This window comes from Macaca nemestrina, chromosome 3 (genome assembly GCF_043159975.1).
Source record: "Macaca nemestrina isolate mMacNem1 chromosome 3, mMacNem.hap1, whole genome shotgun sequence".
Taxonomy (NCBI): Eukaryota; Metazoa; Chordata; class Mammalia; order Primates; family Cercopithecidae; genus Macaca; species Macaca nemestrina.
The window spans coordinates 76,679,023-76,688,960 of NC_092127.1; the positions used below are offsets into that span (position 1 = coordinate 76,679,023).

At 50.1% G+C, this 9,938-nt stretch overlaps 1 protein-coding gene across 1 annotated transcript; it reads left to right on the plus strand.

The window, feature by feature from the left end:
• Positions 1-7,620: 7,620 nt before the first annotated feature.
• LOC105486229 (neurogenin 2) lies at positions 7,621-9,301 on the plus strand. Its single transcript, XM_011748975.2, has 2 exons — positions 7,621-8,010; positions 8,361-9,301. The coding sequence occupies exon 2, from the start codon at positions 8,362-8,364 to the stop codon at positions 9,178-9,180; it is 819 nt and encodes a 272-aa protein (XP_011747277.1). The 5' UTR covers positions 7,621-8,010; position 8,361; the 3' UTR covers positions 9,181-9,301.
• The last annotated feature ends 637 nt before the right edge of the window (positions 9,302-9,938 follow it).

The window sequence follows — 9,938 nt, forward strand, 5'->3', positions numbered from 1 at the left end:
CCCCCTTCTTTCTCTCGCCTTTCTCTCAAGACTGGCAGCCCATACCACTCTTGTAAATATGAAAGATGCTAATCATATGACATATCACGTCTCCGTCGGAGCCGGAATAAAGCCTTCAGATTTGGGATCATTGCCTCCAGACAACAGCTTCATCAGCCGGAAAGTTGGTTTTTTTTCTCCTTTCCTTCAACCCTCAATCCCTTCTTTGTCTGGAGGAAAATGCAGCCGACTCGAGCCACCCAGGCCATATGGTTCACTCTGTATTTTCTTAGTTGAATTCTGAATTGTTTCTGTGACTTGCGAATTTTTTTTGGAAGTACGTGTAAAGACATAGAAGAGCTACTTGTGCAGGGAGCGCTGCCCCGGCGCGCCGCGGCCGCCCCCTCCCGGCCTGGAGACCCGGCCCTGGCTCCTCCACCGAGAGCGGTACCAGCAACTGCGTTATCGCAAGGTCGTTTCTACCAGGCAGGCCACAGCTGTCTGGTTCGCGCCTGGTGCTAACGCTGCGCCTCCCTAGGCGCCTGGCACTCTGTAGGCGCTCGAGAAATACTGCAGGGGGGAAGAAAGAATGGATAAATCAGCAATAAGGGTCGACCCCCAATGTTTTAGGTTCTAAAGTATATCTTTAGATTCCTGAAAATAAACCATACTCCCGTCTCCCAACACTATTGCATTGCATTGTTTCATTGTTTACATACAAGTATCCTTTTTTGATAGATAAAACCTTTTTTTTTTTTTTTTTTTTTTTTTTTTGAGATAGGGACTCACTCTGTCGCCCAGGCTGGAGTGCAGTGGTCTCATTGCAACCTCCCGTTTCCGGGCTCAAGTGATTCTCCCACCTCCGCCTCGCGAGTAGCTGGGATTACAGGAACGTACTACCACGCCTGGCTAATTTTTTTTTTTTTTTTTTTTTTTTTTTGAGACGGGGATTTGCCCCGTTTCTCAGGCTGGCTTCGAACTGCTGAGCTCAGGCGATCTCGGCCTCCCAATCCCAAAGCTGGGATTAAAGGCGTGAGCCACAGCGTGCCCGACCCGTAAAACGATTTTCAATACCTTTTGAATGTAAGCTCTATGGGGGTAGGAATGTGCGTCTTGTGCATCGCAGTGTTTCCTGGGCCTACTACAGTGTTTGACACACATTGGGTGTTCCTTAAGTGTAGTTTGAATATAGGGAGGAGAAATGATTCAATGAATCAATTAAAGTAATAAACTGATATCCTTTTCTCAAAAGGTACAGATTAAGGAACCGTCTCTGCTAAAGATTCGAACTTATTTACCTCAACATCACTCTTTTAATTTGTATCAGCAACAATAAAAAATGCATTTATTTCCAGAAGAGAATTAAGTTTTGTTTTATTTTGGGTGTTTTTTTTCCTTAGTGGGGAAAGGAGAGGGAAAATCAGCTTTCAAGATCTTTATCCATTTCTCAAAGTTTTGTGTTTTCCAGGTTCGGGACGGTCGCCGGGAGGGAGCAGGCTGCCAAATTTCCTTGCTCGGTGTCTAACTCCTTACACAAATCCCAAAGGGCCCTTTCACCAAATCATTAAATTCTACAGAGGTGGTCAAGCTCGCACTGCTTTTCATGAAACGGAGAAAGAAAAGGGTCCTTGAAGTTTAGAAGATGCCCAAGGAAAACTCCTTGAATGACATCAAAAGAATGAGTTTCCATAGCTGTTGAAGCACGAGGGCAGTGTATCCGTACAAAGGGGGATCGGGGCACTGGGACGGGCCCACCGCTCTGTCCCAGGACAATTGGGTCACTGAAATAGGGAATTAATTACCATTGGAGAGTGGGCAGCCCATTCACCACTGGCTGAGTTTTATTAAACGCCAATATAAATAACAAAACAACTCTTGTGGCTGCACTATTCCTACACGCCAAAGGAAGGATTATGCTGGGGATTAACATCTTAAAGTCTATGAGACTTTCTGACTCAAGGCTCGGAGCTGGTAATCGTGTTTGTCTCCTGGTTCAGCGATTAGTGCTCTCTTTCTTGCACTTTCCCCTGGATAGCCAATGTCCCTTTTTGCAGGCACAGAAGGGTGGGATAGAGGTTCTCTCCCTAGTGGGCCCCCAGCTCTCCATTCACGCGCTGGCTGTTCTTTTCCCCTTACCTGAAGAAAACAATCAGAAAGCTGGCATGGATTGGCAAAATCTCCTACGGTAATTTCTTTCCTTCGTGGGAAAGAAGAGGGACACTTGGGTAGCGGGTTGCATTAGGGGTAAGAAGTTTGCGGAGCTTTGCCTTCCCCAGAGCAGGTGGGGACAGGGTATAGCGTCTGCGAAGAAGGAAGTGAGCCTCCTAGCACCTGCGGGGCCGATTCTGCGCTAGCAAGCTGACCTTGTGTGTCAAGCCGAATCCCGGAAGGTTTGACTTGGAGGCACCAGAGTACGTCGTGCGAGCTTGGGACCAGGGTCTCTAGAGTGGGGCTTGGGGCCTGGAGGATGATCTTCCCTGCCTTCTGTCTGCTCTGGCGGATGCCGATTCCCCGGACGCTATGAAAATACTGAAGGGGAGGGGCTGGCGCAGTGAAGCGCAGCTCAGTGACCTGGCCGGGACCTCTCCAGGGCTAGGTTCAAGCCGATTCCTCCCCCGAGAGGATTCAAGGGGAAAACGTGAGGGAGACCGAGAACACCTTGTGGGATGCAGTAACTGGGGATCGGGGCGAATTTACATTGTTTTCCCCTTGGCTTCCTTGGCTCCCGGATAGGGACCGTCAGAAACTCTGAATTCACACTCATTCCCAGCGCTCACCACTATCAATAACGAATCCTAGCGTTGTAAGGGGTGCTCTGCGGAGAAAGCTAATTGTTCCCATCCCAGGCTCTCCTGCTCTGGAAGCTGCGTTTCTAGCCTGCAGCGAAGAACTAGAGACAGTTGATGTAAAAGATGTTTAGGATTTACCAACTTTTTCCCGCCATCTTTCCATCTTTCTGAGAACTCACTCGGAGGATTAGGATTTGGGTTACAAAGCCCCCTTGTCAGGTACTTCATCTTGTTATTTTAGCAGAGCGCAGACAATCCTGTGAATTAGGGCACAGGCTCGCTGGATAGCCAAACCTTGGCTTTTGTCTTCTCAGGGAAGGGCGCCCTCCTTCGCGCCCCCGACAGTCACCTGCAACAGCAAGGGACTAGCGCGGCGACCATTTGTCCTCTTTCGCCACTTGTGAGGTCGAAGTGTGGAGGGGATGTAGCCTATGGCTCCACAGCAACACCTACCCTAAACTTTAGGGCTTTTGGGTCGTCTCAAAGTTCAAGCTTCTTAGAAGCAACAAAGGCTTTCTAAAGATCCCCACCCTGTCACCCCTCCCCTTACTTCACTTTTCTCTCACTGCACGCACTCAGCCCCCTTTCTTTCTGAGGTTTAGGGATGAGTTTAAATCATTGTGCTCCCATTTCTTGATAACTGCCTGCTTTGAGCTTTTGTTCTCTTAAAGTAGGATTCCGCACTGAAAGAAGGGCTGAAGATGAACAGTTTGACCCCTTAGGACAGTTCATGCAATGGACAGGAGCGGCCCTCGGTCACCATCCTGGCTGATGCTATTCACTCACTCCCCTCCCCCTTCACATAACATTTCAGCCTCGTTTCATCTGGACAATCTTTTAGACCACACAAGTGCCTCTTGAATTTATTTAAGTTAAAAGAGTGCTAGAAGAGTACAGCTAAGGATATTTGGCATTAGTTATGCCTTCGCAAAGCTGAGTACAAATGGAAATTGCTTTCTTTTTCCGGCAAAACTAAGCAAAATGCTGAACAAATACAATTCTGCTATCTAGGCAACTGTGAGTAGGAATGGTTGGTCTTTGGATTGCATGAGGTTGTCCTTGGGTGTTTCTCTTCTTTTTAAAAATGATATTTTTCACAGTAAGAAATATTTTCAGAAATGCTTTGTGATCAAGTGTGAATCAGCTCTTGAAGGCTAAAGTACAAACACACAACCAAAAATCTTAAGAGTTCCAGGATATATAGAGGGCGTTTTTTTGTTTTTGTTTTTTACAGATGTACTTTTAAAAATTGTTGTATACTTTTTTTTTTTTTTTTTTACATTTTACTTTCTGGGATATACATGTGCGGAATGTGCAGGTTTGTTTCAACATGTGCTATAGTGCTTTGCTGCACGTATCAACCTATAATCTAGGTTGTTTTTTTTTTTTTTTTTTTGAGACGGAGTCTCGCTCTGTCACCCAGGCTGGAGTGCAATGGCGCAATCTCGGCTCACTGCAACCTCCGCCTCCTGGGTTCACATCATTCTCCTGCCTCAGCCTCCCGAGTAGCTGGGACTATAGGCGCTCGCCACTACGCCCGGCTAATTTTTTGTGTTCTTTAGTAAGACAGGGTTTCACTGTGATAGCCAGGATGGTCTCGATCTTCTGACCTCGTAATCCACCCGCCTCGGCCTCCTAAAGTGCTAGGATTACAGGCGTGAGCCACCGCGCCCGGCCTATAATCTAGGTTTTAAGTCCCCGCATGCATTAGGTATTGGTCCTAATGCTCTCCCTCCCCTCGCCCCCCAGCCCCACCCCCCGACAGGTCTCGTATGTGATGTTCCCCTCCCTGTGTCCACATGTTCTCATTTACAGATGTATTTTTTTTAATAGTAATTGGACATACATCACTGCATATGCCTAAAGAAGCCCTCGTTTAAAAAAATAAAATTCTATAAACCCGATGATGTCTTTACATTTAATGATTAGAAATTGATTTATAGCAATGTTTGAATATGTACACAATCCTAAGTTTCTTGCCATCGTTGGAATGGTTTTTCCTTTTGCAGGAAACTTCCAGAATATGAAGCGTGCAGTTTACCTTAATACAATTTTACCATTACTAAGCATCTGTATAGGATATACTTAAATATGCATTATTAACTTATCACTCACAGACAGTATAGAAGATTTGGATTTTGTCAAAGGAAAACATGTACCCTTTCAGTGAGTCATAAAAACATAAAATCCTGGGAGAATATAAAAACTGGAGAGTCAGATGTTCAAATACTGTTAACAATCAACTAAAGAAATCCATTGTGTGTTTCACTGGCACTAAGCATCAGACCCAGCTTGATCTCATTGTTATTTGGGGTTATACGAGGCTCACCAAGTTTCCCTTTAAGTCTCTACTTAACTAGATTCCAATTCTGTTCTTCCCCCAAATGTATTTTATCATTAAATCAACCTAGCACTCCCTAGCTAAACCAAAAGTTTAAAGCAAACTGTCCAAAGACAGGTATCTCCACTGACACTAAAATAAATCTTCCTTTGTTTTCATTACATTAATCTATTTTGGCTTGTATTTCTTTGCAACTCCTGTGAAGCGATATAGGTATCTAACGACTGAAAAACCAAGGTTCCTCCTATCATTCATTGGTATTTGTTTTTAAAAGTCTTTGATCATTTCCTCAGAACCTAGCTTTCTTGTCCTTTAATTTTATTCAAATTTACAAACAAAAATTCTGTGTCTGCTCCCACGTGTTCCTTCGGTCCCTACTGGGCTAGACAAGTCCACACCCTTGGCAGGTTTTCTTTTAGGGGGACTATGAGAAGAGTATTTGCTTGTTTGCTATCAGTGATAATTGCCTATAAATTAATGTTCATGTGTACAGCAACAAAGGAAAGCACTTGTAGCACAATTTGTGCTTGGTCAAACTTTTTATGAAGTTCTGATTCTGAAGGTTCATGATACAGAGACAGAAACCCAAAGATGTGTGAGACGCAGGTGCTGTGTGCTAGAAACACTGAAAGTGTCTCCCTTTTCTTTTCATTTCTGCACTTCTAACACGTGAAATTAAGCTGTTCTAAAATAATTGAGGCGGAAACTGGTAAATGATGCTTTTGTATTTTGGGAATTTGCTTTAAAAAGGGAGAACGTGAAAACACAAACATCAAAGAGCAAAGTGGAAATCATGATAGTTTTCAAATAATTCCAAGATAGAGGGAAGCCGAAGGTTGAAGAACTGCAATGGGTAATGCTCCTTTTCACAGGTTTCTAATTTTCACTTTCTTTACTTTGTGCCTTCCAGTCCTCCTTGTTATCTCCCTGAAGAAAACATTAAACAAATTAAAGCCATGCCAAAATACTAACAGCCAATTTAACCACCCCATCTTTGGAATACAGTTTGTTTCTAAGTCCTACAAACCGAGGGAGACAGAAACCAGAAGACAGTATTCTCTTTCTCTTCTACTCTTCCACTCCTAACACTCCAACTGTGCCTTGCCTAAAGTTAATTTGCAAAGGGGATCTCAAGGGACCCCACTCCAGTCTACTGAAGTCCGGATCCATCCCCACGTGGACAAAAGGGTGGGCATGAACGTGGGGAAAGTGGGGAGGGCTGACGAGCAATTCAGAACAAGTTTCCTCCGAGGTCCAGTCGCCCTTCAGCTCTTTTTTCTTATTGAAAAACAGAAGAATTGGGAAGATGGGCCCCTTGTCCCTACAACGCCCCCCAGCGCGGAGCAGAGGTCACGGAAATGTCAGCGCAGCGCATTTGCTTGCAGGAGCAGCAGCTCTGCCGCTCCTCCAGCTCGGTTCGCTGCCACCCACGCGGGAAGCCTCCTTGCTGTCCCTCTAGGCTATAAACTGGGTAAACCCCCGCAAAACCTGTATCAGTGCCCGGAGCCTCAGTTTGCCGTATGTAAAACGAAGGGGATCCTTTCAGCTCTAACAAGTGAGTGGTTTTATTCTCACATCCCTAAAAGCTCATCAACTGCTACACTATCCGACCTCCCCTCCCAGGAGACGCCTGTTTGAATCCCCAGTGTCCTCTCCCTTCACTCTCCCACGCCAGTTTCGACGGACCCCAAACACACTTGTCCACGAGGCGTCCACAGCTCGCCATCCACGCCCTTCTCCTCTCCTAACCAAATGAATCCTTTTAAAAATCGTTTACTATTTGATACAGCCCCTAAGAGGCTTTGCCAAGAGACGCCCGGCAGCACCACAGGGCTAACTGCTTTCCCCGGGATTCTGACCCCCATTAACTAATTCCTAGTTTCCATCACCCAGGAGCTAGGAGGGCCGGCAGCGCCGGGTGCGGTGCCTGCGCGCGCGCCGGGCGGGGGGAGCCTCGGCTGCAGCGAGGACGAAGGCGGGGGCGGTAGCACGGGTCCCCCCATCCGCCCCCAGCGCTCGGGCCCCTAATGAGCCGCTGAAAGGGAGCGGGCTCCGGTGCGCGTGGCTCGCAGGCCTCCCGGAGTCCGGGGCGCCCTGATTGGCCAGCTGCGCCTCGCGACCTCCATTCATTAATAAATTAGCGGCACGCTCCAGCCGAGCGCGAGCCACCAATCACAATGGACAGCGGCGGCGACAACAGCCGCAGCTTGAGCCTCTGCGGCCGCTGCGGCTTCGCCAGCTCCGGCCGCAGCCTGGAACTCCAACAGGAGCTTTAGAACCATTTTATGCTGATTAGATAAAGGGGGAAAAGAGAGGCGGGGGTGGTGGGAGGAGGAGGATGGATGGCAGGGCCAAGGGAGGGGGAAACGCAGTGAAGAAAGAGAAAGAAATGAATGATGATAATGCAATGAAAAGAATAAGCCAGGGGAGGGAAAAGCGGGGGAGAAGGGGGGCAGGACTGACAGGAGGAGGAGGCGGTGGCGGGGAAGGGGGGGCCCGGGGCAGATCTGATTGTTTTCTTGGTGGTATATAAGGGGTTTTAAGGAGAGTCGTGTGCCAGACACGCAGCCACTGAACCACAAGCAGCTTCGCTTTAACTGGAGTGCCTGGGAGTCGCGTGCCAGGAGCCGCACGGCCAGGGACTGACTGACAGACAGACACGCACCACCACCACAACACACAAGATCCGGGCGGGCCGCCGCCGCCGCCGCCGCCGCCGCCGCCGGGGCTCTTGGCAAACTCGCCGGTCGCAGAGGTCCCCCGCGGAGCTGCGCCACAGTAGCGCCAGGCTTGCAGCTTTCACCCCCGGCGAAGGACGCGGCGCTGCGCTCGCGGCTGCACTGAGATTCCCGGCACACGCCAAAGTCACAGCAACGCTGAGGCACAGTTAGAGCCAACTAAGTAAGTATTCGAGACACGGCTTCCAACTTCGCAGGTGGCTTCCCAGCACTCAGTCCAACCACACCCGCACGCCCTCTGGTCCGCGCAGAATCTTTGTCGCGGAGGCCGCAGTCCCTTCTCGGCGGGAACGCAGGTCGGCCCGCGGAGGGCAGGACCTGGCTGACTGGCTGCAGGATCACAGCGAGAGCTAGCGGCGCTCCTGACCTTGGCCCGGGTTTCTTTACCTGCGCCATTCGGAGCTGGTCTTCTCGGGTGCGCGCCCGAGCACGCCCCTGTGACACGAAGATCGCGCCTCTGTTTCTTTCCTTACGCCTCACTGCCTTTTTCTCCTTCCCCTCTCTCTTTGGTAGGATGTTCGTCAAATCCGAGACCTTGGAGTTGAAGGAGGAAGAGGACGTGTTGGTGCTGCTCGGTTCGGCCTCCCCCGCCTTGGCGGCCCTGACCCCGCTGTCATCCAGCGCCGACGAAGAAGAGGAGGAGGAGCCGGGCGCGTCAGGCGGGGCGCGTCGGCAGCGCGGGGCTGAGGCCGGGCAGGGGGCGCGGGGCGGCGCGGCTGCGGGTGCGGAGGGCTGCCGGCCCGCACGGCTGCTGGGTCTGGTGCACGATTGCAAACGGCGCCCCTCTCGGGCGCGGGCCATCTCCCGAGGCGCCAAGACCGCCGAGACGGTGCAGCGCATCAAGAAGACCCGTAGACTGAAGGCCAACAACCGCGAGCGAAACCGCATGCACAACCTCAACGCGGCACTGGACGCGCTGCGCGAGGTGCTCCCCACGTTCCCAGAGGACGCCAAGCTCACCAAGATCGAGACCCTGCGCTTCGCCCACAACTACATCTGGGCGCTCACCGAGACCCTGCGCCTGGCGGATCACTGCGGGGGCGGCGGCGGAGGCCTGCCGGGGGCGCTCTTCTCCGAGGCAGTGTTGCTGAGCCCGGGAGGCGCCAGCGCCACCCTGAGCAGCAGCGGAGACAGCCCCTCGCCCGCCTCCACGTGGAGTTGCACCAACAGCCCCGCGCCGTCCTCCTCCGCGTCCTCCAACTCCACCTCCCCCTACAGCTGCACTTTATCGCCCGCCAGCCCGGCCGGGTCAGACATGGACTATTGGCAGCCCCCACCTCCCGACAAGCACCGCTATGCACCTCACCTCCCCATAGCCAGGGATTGTATCTAGAGCTGCCGTTTCTGTTACCCACGTCAGGCCTTAGTGGGTTCCCTTTCCTGTCCCCAGTCAAGCCCTCCTCCCTTACCCTGCCCCCTCCCTTCTATGCCCTGGAAACCTTCTCACTTCACAGGGCAGGTGTAGTCGTTCTGATTCCCCGGTTGTTTCTTGCATTTCTTGGCTTTGTGTATCCTTCATTCAGACGGGCTCTGATTTATTGAAGGTGTGATGGAGCTTATTGTCAAAGCCAAGGGTGGCGTTTTGGGGGCGCTTCTTGAGACGAAAAAGACGCTGGGAAGAGATGATGGTGGCATATCTAAACAGTTTGCAGAGCGGACTGACGCTCCTCCCCTTTCTCTGTAACGCCGGAGGACTTGGTGCAGTTCGTGTGAATCTCACAGGGAGAATGCAACTGGTTCCTGTGATCTCTTCACCTTTGCTTCTACATAGAGATGTTAATGTCGAGTAGAAAGAAATGTGTCTTAGCATCTGAATGATTTTACTGGTAATAATATTATCCACAGATTTGCAATGGCTGGCATCTGCTTTATTCCCATTGCTGTCTGCAGGCTGTGGGAATTTCACCTGTCAAACCAAACTTTCCCTCTCTGATGTGCACTTTGTTCTGTTTCCCAGATTCGTCACAATGCCTATTGTCCCGTCCTTCTCTTTCCTTTTTCTTCCCTATTTTGCCATCTGTCTCTTATGATTTATAAGGGGGAAAAAACTTGTTTTGTTAGAGGGGCAGGTTAGAAGTCATTGTATAATTT